The sequence below is a fragment of the Cydia fagiglandana genome, chromosome 10 (genome assembly GCF_963556715.1).
Source record: "Cydia fagiglandana chromosome 10, ilCydFagi1.1, whole genome shotgun sequence".
In the NCBI taxonomy this organism is placed as follows: Eukaryota; Metazoa; Arthropoda; class Insecta; order Lepidoptera; family Tortricidae; genus Cydia; species Cydia fagiglandana.
In genome coordinates this window covers 3686356-3710458 of record NC_085941.1, presented here as the reverse complement: position 1 = coordinate 3710458, position 24103 = coordinate 3686356, and the positions used below count along the sequence as shown (strand labels likewise).

Sequence of the window (24103 nt, the reverse complement as noted above, 5' to 3'; positions counted from 1 at the left end):
CTTTCGGTATCTGTAATTCACCAGATCAATTATTTTTTTGATGTTTAACCACTTCAAAACATTATGGTGTAGGTAGGTAAACGAAGGTGTACGTCAAAATTTTGCATAAAAAATTACTGAATTATGTATTGTCGATTGTACGTACTTAGTTCTATTTTAACCATGGTATTTATATATATATATATATATATAAGCATACATACATACATCGGAAAGCGCCGAAATTTTAAAACGTAACAAATATAAGAGCCTCGGTAGAGAGTACCGTTTGGAATTGAAACTCTAGGTCCATGGGGTCCCAGCGCGCATGAGTTGTTCGCAGAAATGTAACTGGTGACCGAAGAGCACAACGTATCAGCATTGCGATACAGCGAGGAAATGCCGCCAGCATCCTTGGTAAAAAACCTCAGGGGCCTATTTTAGATTTAAGCTAGTTATTAATTTCGTTTAGTAGTACCACTGTATATATATTGTATGTAAATAAATGATTTTGTAAACATTTAATTCAGTGTATTGTACCTACTGTTTAGTTCTCAACCACTGCGACAGCGAGTTTTCGCCGCTCCTTGGAATGACGAAGAAATAAAACTTTTATAATACCCTGTCGTTTTAGGAGCATGTTTGTCAGATACTTTATACCACAGAATAAGTAATAGTACTACCACAGTACTATCTTACAGAAAGGACAGTACTTCCTACAAAACCGAAGTTTGATAGCGATTCAGGGTCGAATCATGATATCCCTTTTTAGGGTTCCGTACCCAAAGGGTAAAACGGGACCCTATTACTAAGACTCCGCTGTCCGTCCGTCCGTCTGTCACCAGGCTGTATCTCACGAACCGTGATAGCTAGACAGTTGAAATTTTCACAGATGATGTATTTCTGTTGCCGCTATAACAACAAATACTAAAAACTGTAATAACTTATGGGACTATCACTATCGACTATTTAGGGTTGTCAAAATTCAAGTAATTATCTTTACCGTGGTCGTGCACGCAAAGGGACGTCAAGTTGTGCTAATCCTAATAATTGCTCGGAGCAATGCTGAGCCGAACGGAGCCGAGTTTGCACGAAATCAGGAGTGTCTCCCCCTCCCCACTGCTTGTACTGGTGACATGACATCTTAAGGTTTTAGATTGACTTTGCATTAGTGTACCTATAAATAAAATAAATTAGAAAAAAAAACAATTAATAGTCTTTTATTTCATTTTTTGATTTATATTTTCGTGTTCGTTATTTTTCCTGTTGATTTGTATTTTTTATTGTTGAGCTTACCGTGGGGCTTAGTCAATTTGTGTTAAAAAAAAGTCCTATAATATTTATTATTTCATTTAATTATTTTTCTTCTTAGGCTAGGTCATTTATAACATGAATATAAAAGTAAAATCTGTGCCTCCAGTGTAAAAGGGTTAAACTCGAGTTTGTCCAAATTACAAATTTTGCCAGTACAGGGTTTATTACATGAAACTACATCTTTTGTGCTGACACCCACGGCCCTACGACTTCTAATTGCTGAGATATCGATTGTGCAAAAGGGTTTAAGTTTGCAAAAAATCTTAACCATTATGTTCAAAACGATTTATTTTTATATAATCTCGTTTAAAAAATTGGTAGGTACTTAAGAATCGTGTTACGAACGATAGTTAAAGTAAAGTTTAATCTTAGTGAATAAACTACATTTCAAGAAACATTCGGTGAAAGAAATCAAAATTCACTTAGATCTATTTCAACTACCGAGTCTAGTTCGTGAATGACGGTAAAACTTAAGTTTTTTTATTATTCACAAACATTTTTTAAGACGTCATGATGTGTAAAGGGGTATAAATAATTTACTTTGACCGTTTTTCACCATATAGTTTCGCTAAATTGAGTTAATGATTATGGTTAATGTTCACTTAGATTCCTTTCCATATAATTTTTTTTTAGTTGGTCAATGTTGTGCAAAACGGTGGAAGTCAAATATCAAAAAGAAAGTCCTGTAGAAGAAAAGACTGATTATGAAATAATTGTGCAACAAAAACAAAAAAAAAACAAAGATGGGGAAGTAAGACAAACAAGTACAACTGCCCTGTTGTCAGTACAACACTGTCTACTACAGTACAACAGTACAACATTACTCTGTTCAGTAACCATTCACAATTTCAACAGAGTAATTAAATATATTAAGTCACTCTTTAATTACATTGATATTATTCTCTTTGGTTTGTTTTTTGTACCATCAATCTAAAAAAAATGCAATATTTAGTTTTCAAAATGGTTTCTTTACACAACACAAGTTCAAAAAGATTTCAGCAACACTAGAGAAAGTGCAGTTTAACCTTTTCACACATTCATTATTTTTGTGAAAAGGGATATAAGTTGTTTTTGAAAGCCAATATTTCCGTTACTTTCACATAAGTCAGGTTAATTTAAATGACAAGTTATAATTCATGACTTAAACTATCTAAACTAAAAACAAAAACCTAATTTTTTTAGAAACAATGCAGAGAAAACACGGTTTGAAACGTTTTTCTGCCATACTGAAAAATTAATTTTTTTGAGTTTAACCCTTTTACACTGGAGGCACAGAAATACAAAAACACATAAAAAACAATAAAAAATAAGTATAAACACATTATAAAAAAAACCTAACCTAGGGTGCCGCCAGCAGCGGGGCACGGCCCAAGCTGCCGGTGGTCAGGGCCGCAGAGAGAGGAACCGGCGGACTATCCGCGCCGTGTCCAAGATCACCGCCTTCTGCATCTGACCCTTGATCCAACCACCTAGCGAGTCTCTCAAGATGTTGGTCGAGACTCTTCGCTATTAAACCGTTCACTGAAACGACTATCGATTATTATTTATTATTATTCTAAGGCACCTCCGCCTGTTTGTTTAAATTTTAAGTAAGCTTAACAAACTAAAAGGCTATAGGTAACCAAAACTCCGATCAAAAATACTAAATAGTACAAAACAAAACGGCTACTTGAACTAACTACCAACTTACTTGTTGCATGATGGAAGCTAAAATAACCTTACTTCCAAAGCTATACGAGCTTTAACAACTGCTAAATAAGTTGGTAGATCGATAACAACCAACTAGAACAGCACGTTAAAATGTTAATTGTAACTAAATTTCAATCTCGTAATGCATACGTGATTGATATTGCAAAATCAACTGTGATGGATATGACCTAGAGTCCAAATTTGAATTAAATTATAAACAAGATACGAGCTTGACAAAGTTTGTCAGGTTATTTATTTGTGTCACGTAGTGGATTTAACTTTTTGACTGATTAGAGACAATATTGACTTTTCACTCGGTGACGAACGAGGTTCGCACATTGATTGAATTAATTTGGCCTCGGTTTGGGCGCAATTTTATATTTAAATGTATGAAATAAGATTATTTTAGAGTGAAAATCTGCGATTTAATTTGTATGTGTTGATAACTATTAAAATAACTTTTAAGTGATATCAACCGAGTCTGATAAAACTTTTAGCCTTATGATTTAGGCTTATGATTTATTGTATTACCATATCTCTTATACTTCTTTATGTAGTATCTTAAAATTAATTAATTTAAGTTACATACTACTTAATTAATTTTGTAATAACAAGTTTTGCAACGAAGAAGATTTTTGAAACGATTAAGACATTATTGATGATTCATTGATACACAAATGAAAATTGAGAAAATTTGGTTCAGTTATACCTATTTTACAAGCTTTTATTTAGTTTCACCTGACCGTTGTCTGCCTATCTGTCTGTCTGTGTGTAATCAAATCTTGCAAGTTAAATTTGATCCACTTCCCGGTTTCCGATGGAGCTGAAATTTTGCATACATAGGTAAGTCGGGTGACAATGCAATATTATGGTACCATCGAGCTGATCTGATGATGGAGACAGGAGGTGGCCATAGGAACTCTGTGATGAAACAACGCAACTTAATTGTGTTAGGGGTTTTTAGAATTGTCTCGATGAGTATTTAGTTGTCTGTCGTAAGAAAAGTACAAAAAAGCGATAAAAGCTTGTACCAAAAACGAAATTTTTGCCAAACACTTATTTCTTGTTTGTGAGCTGTGCCCTAAATGCTCTTATTAGTGTAGCTAAAACCAAATCAACCAAATGAAACTAGGAGCGGTATTGTGGTTATAAAATGTGTCAACATTTTGATATTGATATGATACGATCGCTCGCTCTAGTTGGCGCGCGAAAAATCCACTGCGAACCGTGAGATTTTTGCAGTTACTGGTGCGCGCACTGCGAGTCGAGTCGTTGACACTGACTGTTATTATAGAAGTACCTAGAAGTATAATATTTAATATTGTATTTAAAGTTTTTTAAACGGACCCGTTTAGTTGAAAATGAGTTGGATAACAAAACGCTACTAACATAATATCTCTTCTCTAAAGCGGGCAGGAGGAATTGCCCATTAATTTCAGTATCAAATGACGGTAGCGACATCTATGTGCACACTCCACGCAGAAATGTGGTAACACGGTAGACTAAGAGCCAGTTACGGAATGTTATTCCATTTTATATGTAATTGCAATTCGATATATGTAAATATATATTTTTACTCGACAGAGGTGTCAAAGAGGTGGTAGGATAAGGTAGAGCAATTGGCCGGTGTGACAGATACGCTAGTTCTAGTTTCTCCAACGGAGTCTTTTACTTTTCAAAGAAATAATATTCGTATCCCAGTTTTTCTTTTCGTGTAAATAAATATTGTTAATTTGAGTTTGCATCACTCCCGGTTTTTCTGGTCAAATGTCAAACATGTAGAACTAGTGGGGGGGGGGGGGGTGTGTCTGGTTGCTTCTGTTAGGGCTTAAGGGGCTTAGCCTGGCTTCCGCGCGGGTGCGCGGACGCTTTGGGTGTCGGCGGGCCGGATTGGAATGCGTCGCGGGCTGGTATCCGGAGCCCTGCTCTAGACCATTTGCCATGATGGGCAATTGCAGGTGATCCCGATCGTGTGTAGGTTTTAATTTCCCATGATTGGCGATGATGGAGCGTAATCGCCATTGGGCGATTGTGCACTACAATGAATTTTACTGTCCGGCAGTCCGAGTTTTTACGGTCCGATATGGCACGCCATTAAATGTGTATAGTAGCTTGTGCACTAGACGTAATTTTACCGTCCGACATTTTACTTTTCCCCATTCCGGACAGTTTTGTTCCGGCCCGAGAAGACAGCTATGAAAAAAATGTGTTTATGCTTGAGCACTGCGTCTGGAATTAGTATTATTCATGACTTGGCCGGGCGGGGGCGGGCTAGGGGTTACCTCTCTTTTAGTAAAAAGACGGACAAGTGTACAAGCCAATCATGCCATATCGGACCATGAAAACTCGGACTGCCGGAGAATAAAATTCATTGTAGTGCACAATCGCCCATTCTCGGGCAAATATCAAGGGGAAGTGGCGCCCATGATTGTGCGGGTGCCCAAACGAAGGAATCGTCGCCTATTATTTAATTGCTGTGGTAAAAGTAGTATGATAAAAGTAATTAAAAGCGATAATTAGGAGCAGTCAGATGAAATTCTAACAAGTTTTGGTGTTGTTGTGTATTAGGTGTATGGTGTCAAATTGTCAATTGTGCTGCATAAGAAGTGAACCTTCTATCTTTTCAATGCGATAAGGTAAGCAAAATTATTTATTTTGCAAGAAAAAAATGGGTAGATGAGTACATACTTCATCGATAAACTGACTGACTGACTGACAATTTTAATTATTCATTCACATCTTTTTTTAGGTATATACGTTAACATATAACAACTAAAATATTATTTTTTTTCCTAATTACTTAGCCTGCAACGTAAATCTAAGGTTGTCTAGAACTTAATTATTTTTATTCTCTAGATCTAAAAAATATGATAATAACAACAGAATTTGGAACCTGCCTCTTTGACTATTACAAATCAAGCTGCCTGTTAACAGGGCGTTGCTCCAAATTCTCGACACTGTTGCTATCAATCTATAGTGCATTACTATTAATCTTCAACCTTATGTACTAGGGGATAAGGTGTGAAATGACATCAAAATTGTACTATCGTTGTAAGCTTCTAAATCTGTTAATTATTCTTAATAATTCTTAAAGGCAATAAATTTACCATTATGAGTACTTTAGGAAACTTTTTAAACGAAAGGTATTTCTATAAATACCATCTATTAATTTATTATATTCTATTAATTTATTTCTATAAAATATAGCGGCTATCCGTTACAATCAAATATTGCGTGGTAAAGAATTTTATTGTTCTTTTAAAATATCGTGGAAAGTAAACGAATTTTGTATATGTTTACGTATTATTATATTAATATTTAAAACGGACCCTTTTCAATTTCATATTTCCCGTGCGAGTGCTTTAACAAAAAAATCTAAAAGCCATTTTGCATTCCTCACAAAATATTCGAATGAAACCACTCACCGAAGGCAATTTCCTTTTTTCGAGTAAAATGGATTCCTGTCACACCGTAATTATTTACTTACTTCAACCGAATTGCCAGGCACCGCCACTAACAGGGCCCGTTTCTCAATAACTTGTAACTTGAAATACAAGCGGATGTCACTTTTTGACAGCTTTTGTTAGAAAGGGACTACAGCAAGTAAAGGGTATTCATTATCATCATCATCTCAGCCATAAGACGTCCACTGCTGAACATAGGCCTCCCCCTTAAAAGTCTGAAAGGGTATTACAAGTTACAAACTTTTGATGAACGCACACAGGGGCCTGTTTATAACATTCGATTCCTTACATTTTATTTACCGACAAAATCGCAATTTCCTTGTTTTCCATAACCTCGAAAGGGCCTCTAACGTTACATGGTGACGTCACAATTGCCATTTTGTTAGAAGCGTTTCGTCAGTAAAGTGCAGGTGCCAGACTTTGACCATCATTGTGACTTTTGTATTGCTTTAATACAATGGGTCCCATACAGACATTTGATCCTAAAAATAAACCTGATCGATTGATACCATTCATATTAAAATGTAAAATACCCTATTCGGTGTAAACTCGTCCATCCTTTAAACGCCGACCCAGCAAATGCTTGTAAAAATTGGTCCGAGTTGATAATAAAAGGGTAGGGGATGTGTGCCTTTACCTGCCCAGCGCCCCGGTCACGATCCAGAACTTTTACAGTTGACAGCCAGCGTTTTGTGAGGCTAAGTGGCTTTGTAGTTGTGTCGGCGAGTCTGAGGGCCCGATTCGGATTATGAAATAGACATCAATTAGACATCTTTTAGGCATCACCAAGATACGATAACGATATGTTTAAGATCTAACCTGTCAAATTTGACATTTGCGCGATTCTGGAGATACTCTTGAACGATTTCCATAGGATATGACTTAGAGATCCAATTCACATCTACATAATAGATATCTTACTCTATCTAACGTAAAAGTAACATTGGTTGCCCGAATTGTGCTGCAAAAGAGAACTAGTTGATATCTAAACTATAACGTATCTAGAATGGATCTAGTACGTGTCGTCTCTTGTGAATATCTTGAAGTTCGAATACGGCAGTAAGTGGCTTTGTGGTTGTATTGGCGAGTCCGAGTATGGAAAATGAGGGGTGAATAGACATTGTGAAATTGGTCAAATCTGCGAGCTAAAGTACATATTTTATTTTGGATTTCACGGGCCTATAAATCCCGGTCTTTTGATAGGCTTGCGTGAGATATAGATCCAATACGTAGAGGCCCCTTGGAGAGCTTTAATGTCATGTCGAACGCCTTTTTTTTTTGCCTGCTGTAAACCGTTCACAGGCGCAACAATAGACACCCATGAACCGGTCTCAGCAGGCATTTGGGACTATTGTAGAAAAAGTGAAATGTATACCGGTCTATAGTTTGGGTAGACATTGAGACTGGGCTATTGTAGAGAGGTTGGAAACCTGCCATAACAATGTTTTACACGTTATCGAGGCAGGCGGTGACTTGCCGCTGACTAAATAGATGGGCCCCTGAAACTGATGTCGCGAAGATTCATATTTTATTTTATGACTAAGGATCACCAACAGTGGCAACAAGTCAACAACATTTTATAAACTATTTAATATAGGTACACTTGAGTGCTATTTAATTAGAATTTCGTCACCAATTTACAGGTGAACACAGAATGCACTGATAGTAAGCTACTTTAGATTATGATAAGTAAAATAAGAACGGATAGTCATTAACTGTAAACTAAAAAACTAGATGAAAACCAAACACTAAAGTATAGTTGGAAAATGGATATTCCCGTAGTATGTGTAGAAATAATGCACCTGTGTGCATGATTTGCGCTCTACTTTAGAATTTTGATGCATATGTACGTTACTAAATATTGATTTGTTTTGTCCATGTTGGATTTCTTTTCATGTTGTCCCAAAATCTGTTTTAACAAAGTTTCCGCTTTGCTTACCCTTTTATATATACCTACCTCAATTTCACTAACAGATTTTTCACATTTCGTTAACCATTATAATCCATTTGGTCTTATCATAATAGAAAAACCTAGTTGCTACAAAAAGAAAATAACATTTCTCGCCTTTCTCATTATTATATAGGAAAAACGCTTATTATTCTAGACAACGCTTTTATTTCAACTAGTTCAAGGCGAAAAAACGGCCTAATGCAATTCGAATCTAACGCCATTCAGAGGATTCTAAGCCTTATCGCCACTATATACAGTATAATGATTAGGTCGACTATTGTCAAGCGAAGGCCTAAGAGATATCGTAAATAATCGTAAGTTGGCGTGCGGGAAACTTCGTTAGTATGAAAAACTGCTGCTTTTACCGTTAAGAGTTGCGGTATAGGTTTAAAGAAATTTATTACTCATAAGAATATTACAATTCACTTACATGAGTTAAACATACTTATACTAAGAATTTATTATCTTGACGAGTACATATTTATATAATATTAAGTGCAAATTTATTGAATTACTGCAAAATTGACACAAAAATAAATATGTAGGTAGGTATACATTTTTTATTTATTTATTTTGCCCGCATCGACTTACACAAGTAAGTACGCGAGAACATTATACTAGTTGCTATGCGCGAGCGCAGGCGCGAGGTCTCAGGCTAACCAGAACTGCAGATCGCGGGATGCGTAGCGACTATGTGTAATTGGAGATCATGGTTAGTAAGCTAGCTCGGGCGCGCCTTTTAACTAGCCCGCGCTCGGCAGGCGATCAGAGTAGTACATGGCGATAACAACTAGTCAGTAACACAGTATACACATTATCTTGATAAAAGTTAGAGAGAGTAGGTATACATTGAACTATCTATCTCACATTAAATATACTACGGTATTTATAAGCATAGATATGGTGAAAGATACCACAGAAACCTAAATAAATAATATAATGGTACTTATAAAGGAATTTGTTACTTTTGGGTCAAAAAAAAAACTGTGTTCGCGTCTTTCCTGTAGACATACACAAAGTTAAGGGCTATAAAGGTTAATTTTCTTATTTAACGCTTATCCACGTGAAAGGGTCCTCCTTTTATTTAGGGAATTATGATAAAATCAGTACTTACATGACAAGCTGTTAACTATTGCCCACAGAAGAGAAAAATGTACAGTTCGCGCGAACACGCTAGTTTTCTCTCCTGTGGGCAATAGTTAACAGCTTGTGGGCATGTAATTTCATCAAAGTTCTAGGGTTAACTAAGAAAATTAACCTTTATAGCCCTTAACACTTGTGTATGTCTACAGGAAAGACGCGAACACAGTTTTCTTTTTGACCCATTTCTACTATATTATTTTTTATTTATCTGCCTACCTGCTTGAAATCCAATTTTTTTTATTATAAACATTTTATGGCTAAGTTGTTCAAAATACTTACACGCGCTCTTGTTTTCTTAATTATTATTTAATTAAGTTGTGCTTAGATCATTTTAAATACCCGGTCAGCTTAGCTGCTTCTGTAGCTGACTGTATTTATGCCTAGAATTAAATAAGTCTACCACTATTTATTAAATGCTGAGTAAAATATGCATAAAAAATAGGTGGGGTGTTTATATTTTTTTTTTTTTATAAAGCCTATAAGGTGTCCCACTGCTGGGCAAAGGCCTCCCCCTAGACCTCCAATCCTCCCGATTAAGTGCAGCCTCTGTCCAGTTGCTCAGAAATGTGTCCAGGTCGTCCCGCCATCTCCTCTTAGGCCGACCTTGCCGGCGTTTACATTGTGGTACCCACTCCGTGGCTAGTTTAGCCCACCTCTGTGGGTGCATGCGTCGTACATGGCCTGCCCAGTCCCACTTTAGCCTGGCGGTTTTTACCCCAACGTCGACGATGCCTGTTTTGGTGCGCAACGTGGTGTTCCGGATCCGGTCAATCCTTCTCACCCCAAGCATGTTGCGCTCCATCGCTCTTTGGCAAACCTTCAGTTTGGTCTTTTGTAACTCGGTAAGAGACCACGTTATATATTTACGTTACGTTACGTTTATATATTTTTTTAAAATATGCTATGTTCCAATACATAGCAGAATCGCACCAAAAATAAATGCATGGTCCCAAAAAAAGTAAAAAATTACACCAATCCACAACCGCGACGTAACACATCTTATTCATGTAAGATAAGATAAGATATATTACCTACGAGGCCTCGTAGGTAATAATAGACCCGTAGATCATACTTTAAAGAAAAGGGCTTTTCTTTGCATGTGAAGTTATGAAAATCTGCTATATCGTGGGTAATGAAAGCGATTTTTCTCTTTTAGAGCTAAGGAATACGCGAGATAGACTTGAAATTTATTTTCATAGTAGCTTTGGATTGGTTCCTATGCATTAAGGGGTTGTGCATTAATCACGCGAGGTGTTTTCGGCTACTTTTTGACCCCCCCTCCCCCTTGGTTATATTTGGTGTGGTTTTTGGCTGCCCCCCCCCCCGTCCCCCACACAACCTCACGTGTATTTTTTTTAATTCGACCTAATTTTAAGACAAATAGTATATGTATATAGACAATCTTGTTTATTTTTCTATGTTCGTTAAATAGACTCGCTATTTTGAAGTGCAGAGTGAAAATTTATGTTTAATTAACGAAACCAAGAAAAAGTATCTACTCATGTGGTAGGTTTCTTTTAGTTTCGTTCACTGTAGAAATATACACGTGAGGTTTCCTTATACTTATACCCCCAACGTGGTCTATCGTGATTTTTTCGTGACCCCCCCTCGCCCTATCGAACCTCGCGTGATTTGTGCACAAATCCTAAGCGTTGTATGTGACGATATAGTTAATGCTTGTTTTTACAAGCTTTTATTTAGTTTCACCTGACCGTTGTCTGTCTGTAATCAAATCTTGCAAGTTAAATTTGATCCACTTCCTGGTTTCCGATTGAGATAAAATTTTGCATGCATGTATAAATCGGATGACAATGCAATATGGTACCATCGAGCTAATCTGATAATGGAGACAGGAGGTGGCCATATAGGAACTCTGTGATGAAACAACGCAACCTAATTGTGTTAGTGGTTTTTAGAATTGTCTCGATGAGTATTAGTTGTCTGTCGAAATAAAAGTACAGGCAGCGATAAAATAAGCTTGTACCAAAAATGAAATTTTTGCCAAAAACTTATTTACTTATTTATATAAATAATAATAAATAATGCTTGTTTTGCATTTTTCGATGCAGAGTTTTATACAGTTAGGTGAAAAACTGACCCATCAGTAGCGTTTTAACCCCTTATTCATAAACGTTTACTAAAGTTGACATAATCATTTGTCCCTTTCCGACGTATTCGTATAATGGAAAGGGACAAACGATTATTATCGGCTTGTCAACTTTATTAAAGGTTTATGAATAAGAAGTTGATAAATCAATCAAAATTAAATGAGCGTAATAAATACACATAACAGTATTCCTTGTGATTTGAAATAAAATATGCCGAACAAATGATAAAATTTGAGTAAATTGTGTCTAAAACACAACACACACACACAGTGTTTTAGACACAATTTACTCAAATTTTATCATTTGTTCGGCAATTGTAATTTTTATTTTTCCCATAGTTTTAGTTACCTCGCAACAGTAATAGCTGCAGTTGATATTCGAAGATCAAAACGTCAACTTAAATCCTATTTAATCGGATTAAAAAAATATCGTTTATCCAAATAAACCTTAAAATCAAAGGCAGCTATCATTTATTAAAATCATATTATACTATTCTTAGAATTATCTTTTTATTTTGATACAGGTAATCCTCCTAATCCTCGCATTTAGATAAATAATTTTGCTGGCGTTCATATCCAATGTCGTACACTTACCACGAGGCGCGTCGTAAAATTGTTTGCCACCGTCAAAATATAAAAAGAGAATAATTGAAATAATAACAAGATCAACCGAATGTTGATACATGGCAAAAAAAAGAAATAATACTACTGTAAAGAGTATTAACAATGCAACTACGAGTGTATTCCGAACCTTTTTGTATTGAAAAGTGCATCCGAGCTTGGGAAAAATGATTCCATATTTTGCACCAATATTTTTCGAGCCCCTGGAGTGTGCATAGCGCCGTGTTATTTATTTTTGTTACCGGACATGCTATGATTCATTTTATTGCTACGTTTTACCTGGATGCGACGTCAAATGTTTAGGTACCCGACTGTACTTTATTAGGTATCTATTGTTCTGTGCCTCTTTAACAATTTCAGTACTAAGTGCCCCATTTGTAATACAAAATTAACACACCGACCGTGTTATAAGTTGCAGTGAATTTTAAGTGCCAGACTTGTTCTACTACTACATATGTTATGTGGACGGAAAATCTCGCCCATGGTTCGATAATAAGTAAACTAAGTAGGTAATACCTTAATTGGCGTCGCGAAACTGAATATAAAATTAAATTAAACACAATTTTTCAATATTTTATTCTTTAGTTTATAATTAAATTTTGTCAACCTCACAACTTTAAGGTAGCTTTAAAAAGCAAATAGGTAAGGTAAAGTACTAGTGCTCGACGCTGCACTAATATTCGACATGGGGGCTTTATGTCAAAGTAATATAGGTTAAATTTGAACAGCGAAGATTTTTCTGTATTCAAATTTCATCCTTGTCATTTTGACATAAAGTGCCCATGTCGAATACTAGTGAATATAGGTTAAATTTGAACGGCGAAGATTATTATGTATTCAAATTTAATTCTTTGACATAAAGTGCCCATGTCGAATACTAGTGCAGCGTCGAGCACTAGTACTTCTACCTTACATGAAAGTTTTCTTTATTCCGACCGGACTTCATTGGTCTTGAAAACCAGTCTCCTTTGGTCCACAATTTTTATCATATGACGCCTTAAAATGCATCAACAATCGGCAAACAGCATGTGTACAATCGGCAAAGTTATTAATGAGCAAATTTTGCTCATTAATATAACGAAGTTTGTATGTAGGTGAATGACAGTGAATAACATTCACGAGTATTCGGGAAACGAGATAATCACAAGATCTAGAGACGATATAGAGATCAACTAGATTTACATTAGCTATATCGACTAGATGTGACTTGGATATCTAAGTCATGACTTGTCGAAATCGTTCAAGAGGACCTCCAGAATCGCGGAAACGTCAAATTTGACATACACAGATATCTTTAAATTATCGATATCTTTGACATATCGTAACTTGTTGAGGTCTAGTTTATTTTTTTCCCGAATCGAGCCGTATGTCGATTGTATATTTTTTTCTAAAAATATGAAATATGAGCTATTGAAAAAAAAATCTGTAAATGAAGTATCAAAACTTTATTTCATCTAGGTAATGATACAAATCAGTTTCCGTCCAGTTTTACAATCATATGTACGTATTGTAGCAACTAAACTTAGTTTACGTATTAATCAATTATGTTTACTTTTACATGCTCTAAAAGTTTCGATTTCGTTCGATTAATTTTCTTATATTTCGGATTTGCCTTCACTGATCGCCTGACGCTGCTTCTTGTCATAACTCTATCGAAAACTTCTTCACTGGTGTCTTCGCTTCCGTCGTCAGAGAAATGATTATTCATGCTATCATCCATTTTCTTTGGCCTAATTACTAATGGTTCTATCAAACTATCTGAAAGCACTGGATCAGCTGACAAGTAAGAGTCATCGTCGCTCATAACTCTTTCATTACTAAGCTGTCTAGTCAACCCTTTTTCTGTGTACGGGATATCTAGACTGGTTGACTGCTTTTCATCTTTCTTTTTAGTGCATTCCCGATTACATGGTTTATATTTCATAGGTGAAAAATCAACTCTTCTCAAGAAACTTATTGATTCTGCAAATCTTCTGCTATATTTTCTAGTTGTTTTAGCTTCGATCTTGTTCGTGTCAGACTTCAGATTGCTTTCATCCATTGCTACTCCCGAGTCAGAATTCGAATCCACAGGTGCCACGATGTTGATTTCTGGTAAACTTAGTTCCTCGTGGAGTTTTAATTTTCTATTAAGCTCCTCGATGACTTCCGTCTGCTTCTGTATGACATCATCTTTCTCTGCTATTTGTTTTATAACTGTTTCTTTACTTATCGCCAAGTTCGCCTCATAGTTTTGAAGTTCACTTGACAAAAATTCAAGTTCCTTTTTTCTATTTGCTTCTAATTTCTTTATCAGAGCTGCCTGCTTTTGCAGAGACTCCTTTAGTTTTGCTATTTCCTGCTTGTGTGAGGTTGTTAAGAATTTAATGATGTTGATGGCTTCTTGTAGCGTTGCTGGTTGCATGATGTTTTCTTTGTTTGGGGACATTTCCATTCCCAAATTAGATCTGTAACAATAAAAACGGTCAATCAGCGAGGTCATTATAGTGTAACAGCAAAACCGTAATGGGACTTAACTACTTCATATATTCTTGTGCAATACCTAATTTGTTAATGAGAGAAGAATCGGGAACTTGTTTTATCTATGAATTAATAAAAAAACACTAATCGTTCGTCCCATTTGCGTTTCGTCGTAGTATTTAATTATTAATTGCCAGTCGAATATGGTGTACGTGAGAGAGTTATAAAATTACAAATCACTATCATTATTTGTTAATTCAATTATCAGCATAATTAATGTCATTATGTGATTCTACCGCATAATAACAATTACTCTGGAACCTATAGTCGCCTTTAACATAATGCATAGCTTACAGTTACACAAGTAGGTACATATTAGTAGAGACGCAACGGATAGTTGTTTGGCCGGATACCGGATACAGGATATTCGGCCTGACCATCAGCCGAATATCCGGTATCCGGCCGCCGGATATTCGGCCAACGGAACTATACCTACATTTCGGTTTTTCAGGTGCGCATTCTGCAGGTTTGACCTGTTTCCTAGGGAACGTTCTCTCTCTCGCGGACTCATTTCTAGGTTCGAAATGAATGCGCGTGCAAGTCAATGGAATAATTAAATTGTTTCAAATAATAAACAAGTACGATTATGACCGTGTTTGTTTCTTAAATCCAATTTGTTTACTCCGAAATCAAGCAATGTTACTATCCGGTATCCGGCCGGACAGTAAAATAATGGCCGAATAGGCCGGATACCGGATAGTAACCGAATATCCGGTACATCTCTACATATTAATTTGTTATATCTAAGTGTACCTACACCGGCATCAGAACCATAAAATGATCTTATTGTTCTCTGGAACTTGTAATGAAAATAAAATGTGTGATATTTTATGTCACATCCTCACAGTAACAATACTGTGTTGATACTTGAAAATATAAGTAGAGCTGTAATGTGAAGTTAAACAATGACCCTGTAATGTTATTGCCGATTACTGTGACAATTAGTTCAAACATTTACCTACTTGTTTTGGGATAATGAAATAAACTAGGTATAAATATTCATCCATTTCTACTGGTTAATATTTAGGTAAGGACTCATCTAGTCTAGTCCTTACCCAGATATATCATTATAATGTATAAGTAACCAGAAAAGGGCTATTCCATATAAGTAGCTAGAGTTAGACCAAGAAAAGTCTGCAGCGATTTTGATAGACCACCTAGTGCAAGTGTTATTTTACGTCAAACTCTATGAAATTATGACGTAACAGACTGCGTGGGCTGTCAAAATCGCTGCAGACTTTTCTTGATCTAACTTTATACACTCACTTCGCAAGTTTAATTTGATTAATTTCACAGATTAAAGGTGACAGTCCATTTCCAACGACAGCTGCATTACTGTTCATTTTACTATGGAAATTGACATTAACATCGACGCGTTCAGTACTAGTAGTGCAGCTGCGGTCAGAAAAGGAATGTTACCATAAGTCTTCTGAAATCCGGTTTGATCAACCCTGATAACCTATTAAGTACATAACTAAAGATAAATTATTTTGTCTAAAAGTAACGTGTTTACAATCAAGTTGAGATACTCGTAAACCGTGGGATCCACAACAGAAACAGCTAACAAAAACGTATTTTACAAACACGTGTGCCATAAAAGGAAATGGCTTCCCGTCTCATCGCCTGACCGATCTTGTATTAATTGCTTGTTGTTGTTGCAACGTGGGAAACTTTATCTCGATTAATTATAAAGGAATAAGGAATAATGTTCGCATATAGGTAAGTCGCTATTTTATTAAGGTTAGGCATACGATTGGCTAATCGTGAATGCAAGATGATTGGTAGGAAATTGTTATAGTATTATGTTTGACCGTTTACACTCTCAATATTTATTTGGAAAGAAATATTTTTTTAGTTGTTTCTTTTATTTCCTAAAGCGCGACAAGTCAATAATGGGTATTGTACTCGTAAATTCATATTATTTTCTTTGAAAAGTTTTACCGTGTTAAAATGTGCATATTAAAATCTTTATATCAAGGTTGGATCTAGCTAAAGTTCATAAGATAAACGAGGCTAATTAATTACCGTATGAACTAAACCTAGATCCATTTTTATTAGCCTAGTTCTTAACTTCTCAGTACTGAACCGTAATTACATTAAAATGGCTCATGATTTAAGCGTTAGGAAGGTAGTTTATTAATTATTTAGTTTTGGGACATCTTGTGGAGGCCTAATTTAATTTAGTGAACTGTGAAATCGGAAAAAAGCATAATTATAATGCCCATAGTTGGAATTTGGTAAAGTAGGTGTCTGAATGTTAATTAAGTTACAAAATTATATGTAAAATGTATTTAATTAATAGTACTAAAGTGTTTTAAGGTGCCATAATTACGGCTTTCCGTAGTCAACTCATTCTAGTTATTTGCATAACATTATTGAATTTACCCAACCAAGGAATTTTAGTTAACTACCACGTGTTATTATTACGTGATCATCAATTAAATGGAGTTGATTCAAAAATTATATTTACATACTTATTGTCTCGACAACTTTACTATAATATTTTACACGAAGTTTCTTATCTACTCTACCTAGAAATCGGAAAACCGATAAGCCTTACGGCTTGATTCGGGAAATGAATAAAAGATTAACTAGATACGAGTGACGTTTCACGGCAAAAGTTACCTTATGGCGGCTGGCTGACTTATTTAATTAAAGCTTTGACGAATTGCAACTAACAAGTAGTAGAGTACCTAACCTGCACAGTTAAGTGACCCCCCCCCCCTGTATAGAAATTTATTTGCAAGGGGGGTCACTTAATTCTGTTGCTTACTGTACAGACGAGAACTCTATTGTCTATACAGATAAACAAATGTACAATTTGATGTGCAGATACATCTTGTGAAGGTCACCGAACTTGAAACAAAGGAACTAAATAGTTGAAATTCCACAATACAAAGTATATTGAAATGTCAATGCCAGTAATACATCTGTCAAATTGAGATGCGCTAAGAATTTAATTATAGAACATGACTCTTGTTACAAAGGTATTTCACCAAACGAGGTATTGTTACTACGAGGTATTACGACTACGTAACACCTATACCATAAATTGTTAATACGCTCATATTCGGAGGTCAGAGTGAAAATTAAAATATATTTATTCAGTTTAAGAAGTAATTATAGAGTTGTTGGCGCCTCTTTTTAAGTAATAAATACCTGTGTTAAGAGGCACCGCTCTTCCTTGTTATGTACATAGGTATATATATATTTTTAAATTAACATAGAGTATAACTGGTATTCCATAACATGCGCGTGCGTTTTTTTAATGAATTGCCAAGTACTTCTTTTGAATGATTTAAATGTATGTATATAAATTTACAATATAAATTATCCTAAACTAAAATTACACTTCCATATTTTATGTTTATTTATGTAGTAATCTCATACCGCTAACATTCAAATGTGTTTTTCTTTTCACAGAATAGAACAACACGTGTAACTAGAATTTAACTAATATGTATTTAACAAATGAGAGACGTTACGTTAAGGGACTTTGCATTATATTAACGAGAAGTTGAAATCAACCCATGTTCAAACATAAACAATCTGTATGATAGCTGCCGTCTCAAATTTCAAAACACTCATGGTCGGTTGCACCGAACTATTCGAATCGTTAAAGAGTTCGCTAAATTTTTATGTATGGAAAGTTTCATAGTAAATCGCCGGGGCGCGCCGGCTGACGTTGATCAGTCTGTCAAATGTGCTCAGAAAACTTTGTGAAATCATCTTTAAACACAGCGAAGTACCTTTTCCCGCCAAGTGATAGTTCCAACATCGTGGCAACAAACCCGGCGATCATTGAAATTCCTGCCTGTCCAACCACAACGTATAGAGGTACAATCTATAGATTGCATAATTATGAGTATATTTAAAATCATACGAAGTGAATGCACTTCGTTAAAATCTATAAAAAGACCGGATTGCGGTCAACCGGGTTTCAAAACTCGCAATTGTCGTTGAACTAATTAAATAAGAAAGTATTACAACCTGGTACTTACGATCGATTTTGTATTTACATTTTTAATTAATAATATAATAAGATAAAATAAACCTAAAATTCCTATCTTGTGCAGCAACTTATCTTTGTATTGGGCCTATAATTAAATGGTAGAGATATTTTATAGATTATTAATAAATTATAACCCACCTGCTAATATAAGATCCCAAGACACCTCACAGAATACAGGCCATTGATTCCACTTCACAAATGTCACAGTACTTCCACCACCGACGTTCGAACACTGACTGAATGCTAAGACCACATTGACATAGCAATGCAAGTGTTAAAATGCTGTTAATCACCATGCATTGTACTGCCAACTTGGGATTGCCAACCGCGAATGAGTTGCCAGATAAATTTAAACCCTAATTAAAGGGATTAAGGTGGTATAACAAAAGGCAAAGGGATAAGCGCAAGAGCAGGTATAATTTTAATCGCTTCCCGAATGCGGGTGCATCTGAAGCTGACTAACCAGAGGGCCTACCGCGAACCACGTTCAATGTGTTGCCTCTCTGTAGCACTTGTAAATTCGTATTTAAGTGTGACAGAGAGGCAACACGTCGAACGTGTATCGCGGTAGGCCCTCAGGTATATGGGCGCACTACAATTACGTATAATTCTTATAGATCTCCACAAGTTATAATGGATCGTTAAGACTCGCCCTGAAATAACAACTGGTCAGGTCTCTACCGGTTAGCCAAAGGCAGTGAGATCTCCAATACTAGTTTGATCCTGTCCTTGCATGCTTGGAATTCATATGTCACTTTATACTTTGGTGCTATTGTTATAAATTTAATGTAGAGTATTCAATCTCGTTATTTTTAATTAAGTTTATTTAATATTTGAACTTTTTTTTTATTGACAAAAATAATTCATTTATACAAAATGTTAATGGTATATAAAATCATAAAAAAATATCTTAAATATATCTAAATATTAGAATATTTTAATCTAAAAGACTACCTCCTCGAGTTGTAACTTGTACCTGTTGCAAATGCTGGCCATCGCTATCCAACGTGGTACTCAGGTAACACGGTAAGTTTATTAATTATTATGCCTAATGAACTATGGAGTTATCATTATTTTATTTCAACAAAACGCAAAAATTTCGGGCCGATAAGGCTGTGGTGATTTAATTGTCACGTGTTATTTTTTTTCTTCAATTAGTAACTCTATTAATATCTTTGTATTCGTAGATTATGGTTTCTGAAATATGTATGAGTTTTGGGTCACACTACTATTTTTTGTAAGTATGTATGTATATACTCTTCTTTTTTTTTCTAGCCTATTTCAGTGTCCCACTGCTGGGCAAAGGCCTCTCCCCTTAATTTCCACGACTCCCGATTTGGTGCTTCCTCCGACCAGTTGTTCAGGAAGCTGTCCAGGTCATCTCGCCATCTCCGTTTGGGCCTACCGCGGCCACGTCCCTCTACCGGCATCCACTTGGTGGCTAAGCTAGCCCACCTCTCCGGATGCATGCGGTAGACGTGACCGACCCAGTCCCATTTGAGCCTAGCGGTTTTCTCGCCTACGTCAGCAATGCGGGTTTTGAAGCGCAGCGTGGTGTTTCTTATGTGATCAGTTAGTTTAACACCTAGAATACTGCGCTCCATGGCGCTTTGGCAAACCTTCAGTTTGGACTTCTGAATCTCTGTGAGTGACCAAGTTTGAGCGCCGTAGGTTAGAACAGGCAGAATACACATGTCAACGAGTTTGCGCTTCAGTGACATAGGAAGGTCGCCCTTCATCAGCTCCTTCATGGACTTAAGAAGATTAAAATTTTTCGTTCTAATCTAAAAACGGGAGGGAAAGAGCGATTTTTTATAGAGTTGATTTCTTCTGCTCCTTTGCTCTCTCATGTGCTCTGTCACATATCATGTCATTTACAATGGCAATATTTAATAACGTAAAAGTACCTACTTACACAAAATAGTTACGACAATATATTTGAGTGCTGTTGGGAGAAGTATCCTTTGTGTGTAGGTATTACCAATCGGTACGAACTCCGCTATTTCTAACACGCTTCCCCATTTCTACAACACAAAAGTTTTCAGCAGCCAAAAGGCATTCTTCCATTCGGTCCTAAACTATGCGATTTCGAGCTACAGCTCCTAGAGAGATGACATTCCGATTGAAAATAAACGAAATACCTGCATTGTAGCATTAGAGGGGCTACCGCGAAAACCGAAATTCGCAAATTGCGGGGATTTTTCTCCGTCACTCTAATTACGCCGTCAAGAGAAAGATCCCCGCAATTCGCGAACTTCGATTATCGCGGTTATAGCCCAGGCCTAGCCAAGGTGACGATCGCTCGAGGGCTTCGCCATCGAATCGCTTTGTGTCTCTATCAGACTATCACTCTTCCATATTAGATGACAGTGACGGTTGCGTTTTATTCGCTACGGAGTATTAGCGATTGGTATGTTGTCTACGGGGCCAAAGTGCCAATCGTTAACGCTCCGTAGCATATCGTAGTCATCTCTCTCTATGACTCTTCCCTACTAGTGCGACAGTGACAGTTGCGTTTCGTTCACTACGGAGCGCGTTGCACGTTGGCTACGCATCAGGCTTTTCGCTTTGGATTTATATCGCTTGTCACACTCAGTTGACAAGTAAGTAAGTACAAAGATGAAAGAAATGCTAGCTTTTAGCAACGACTGTTGATTACCAGCGCTTTGAACGACATTAAAAAAAGAAGGTAAAATTGCAAATAACTGCCTATTTCCTAAAATTATTCCATAGTAGTATACAGGGTGGAAAGATAAGTCGGGCCCTGGAGGGAAACTACCTTAAATCTTTAAGCTGGCTCATTTTACTTAAAGGAAACATTCTTTTATTTTTTAAAAGAAACAAAACTAGTATTTTTTTTTTCTTCAATTTGGCTTGTCTAAAAAAATCTTAAGTACTAAATATTAGATTTTATGGATATTTTGTACGACAGACGAGTGTAAGACCTAATGTTTCTTGGAGAAATGTTATCATTAACATTAACTGTTGACTAGTACAATAAAATTGCGAGTTTTTATTTTTTGGAATTTTTAGTCGGTTCGAGTCCCGGGCGAGGCAAGCGAGTTTTAGAAATCTTTGAATGCAGTTTTGTTTCTTTTTAAAAATTAAAGAATGTTTCCTTTAAGTGAAATGAGCCAGCTTAAGGATTTAAGGTAGTTTCCCTCCAGGGCCCGACTTAACTTTCCACCCTGTATACTCGTAAAACGTGTTGATTTAAAGCAAAACAAAGAACAGAATATTACAATTACATTATAGACCGAACCGAGTATTATATGGGTGTCATTAACTCTTGAAACAGCCCACAGCCCGAGCCCATCGGCTCCAACTTGACCAATTATAACTCGGCTGACTTTTCTGCCAACAATGAATTCCCGAAAACTCACAAAAAGCCAACTTACTCTTATTGTGAAACTTGATAATAACAAGATAACAATGAGTTAATAGGGATTTTTTGAGTTCGAGGTTTCACATTTCAAAAGATAATGGATTATAATAATCTGCTGATAAGCAATAATGTGTCAACCCGCATCAATTTTTCAATAGAATGTCAACTTTAAGCGTCAATTTTTTGAGTTGACATTAGGGTTTGCACGACGGATCCGAAATGTATGGGAAGATCCGCGGATCCGGATCTAGATCCGGATAATTTCATACATTTCGGATCCGGATTGCAAACCCTAGTTGACATCTTATTGAAAAATTAATGTGGGTTGACACATTATTGCTTAACAGCATCCTACATATTTATGTATTAAAACAAGTTGAACCTATCCGTAATATAACCAGCTTCATGCGAACGGCTAAGCAGTGGAATTTTCCTCCTGCAAATCTATTCGCAGTCCACTATAACTTGGATCTTTTTTAATCAAGAGTGAATAGACATTTTTTTAGGTAAGCATGTTCAATCCTAGACTGCATCAGCACTTACCATCAGGTGAGATTGTGGTCAAATGCTTACCTTTTTCTAATAAAAAATAAATAAAACAATATATACCTAGTATAAAATGTTAAATGTTATATTGAAATGTTTACAGCTGTGCAATAAATTATACTTATGGAAAGAAAGGATGTTTTTTTAAATCTCACAATAAAGAGGCAAAGGGAAAGAATCAGGAAGAAGAGTTCCAATGGAAAAACTACCACCATGATTCAAGAGGCAGAATAAAGAAAGACTCACGCTAGAACGGCCCGGGCCCGGGCTGAAGATAAAGATAAGATAAGATAAAGATAAAAAATAGTTTATTCAAGTAGGCATATTACAATGCGCTTATGAACGTCAAATAAACCTTTACCGGCTCCAACCGTACACCTCTGCCCCGAGAAGATTTAAATCCCCCCTCAATTGGAGGAGCGTCCGACACCTCGTTTTCTATAAGATTTATGTATTATTCATTCCCATTAATTTAATATAGCTCCATGATGATGTACCTACTAAAGTACCATAATATCAAGTCATCATCATCATTGGCCTTTACGTCTATTGCAGACGATTTATGGTGTAACATACATTACACCGCCTGGGACGGAATTAAGGAAACGCAGGGATGCCCAGCACCTGCATTACCCTCTCGGCTTCATTGTCTTATGCCACAGGAAAGGCGAGCCAATACGTGACAAACGAAGTAAGAAGCTATTTTGTCACAGGGGAGATGGTCCTCTTAGCATTGTTTTGCAATCCATCTAGGAGAAGGATACTCCAAAATAAAACCCGGAATGGAGTTTCCGTAAGGCGCGAGTAGGGTCCAACCTGAAATATGCGGCAGATTCCTGCAGCTGACCTGTCTCCACACGTAATATCAAGTAGCCCTTAGCAAAATAATTGCATCGTTAAAATTTCACTATTAAGGTTGCTAATTGGTATTTTACAATTAGTAAGTGCTGACCGAACATAATACCTTAAATCTCGTTAATGGCAAGGAAAGCTTTTTGCGAAATAAAACGTTAATACTTAGAAAGCCCCCTCGAAAGGATTAAAATTAATTGATGTTAATAAGCAATTAACAATTTGTATTTTAGCATTTGCAAATAGCCCGAAGTTCCAAGTACATTCAAGGTATTAAATATCGACATGGACAGAGTGCCAAAAAATTTAGACACAACCTTCTTGCCCATCGAGTCCAAAAAATATTTAGACACGACCTTTGAGTCTAATTGGGAGGGACTTAAATCTTCTCGAGGCAGATGTGTAGGGTTGGAGCCGGTGTAGCTTTATTTGACGGTCATAAGCGCATTGTAATATACCTACTTATACATTGGGTCAACCAGAGACATATTTATGTTGTTGCAGGAGTGATTCATAACTT

The 24103-nt window shown here is 36.3% G+C and overlaps 1 protein-coding gene across 1 annotated transcript; it reads right to left on the bottom strand.

The window, feature by feature from the left end:
• Window positions 1–13694: 13694 nt before the first annotated feature.
• Window positions 13695–19076, bottom strand: LOC134668188 (uncharacterized). The gene is made up of 2 exons (XM_063525693.1): window positions 18939–19076; window positions 13695–14715 (listed from the first exon to the last, which is right to left on the bottom strand). Exon 2 carries the CDS (start codon window positions 14700–14702, stop codon window positions 13803–13805), a length of 900 nt encoding a protein of 299 aa, XP_063381763.1. The 5' UTR covers window positions 14703–14715; window positions 18939–19076; the 3' UTR covers window positions 13695–13802.
• Between the last annotated feature and the right edge of the window lie 5027 nt (window positions 19077–24103).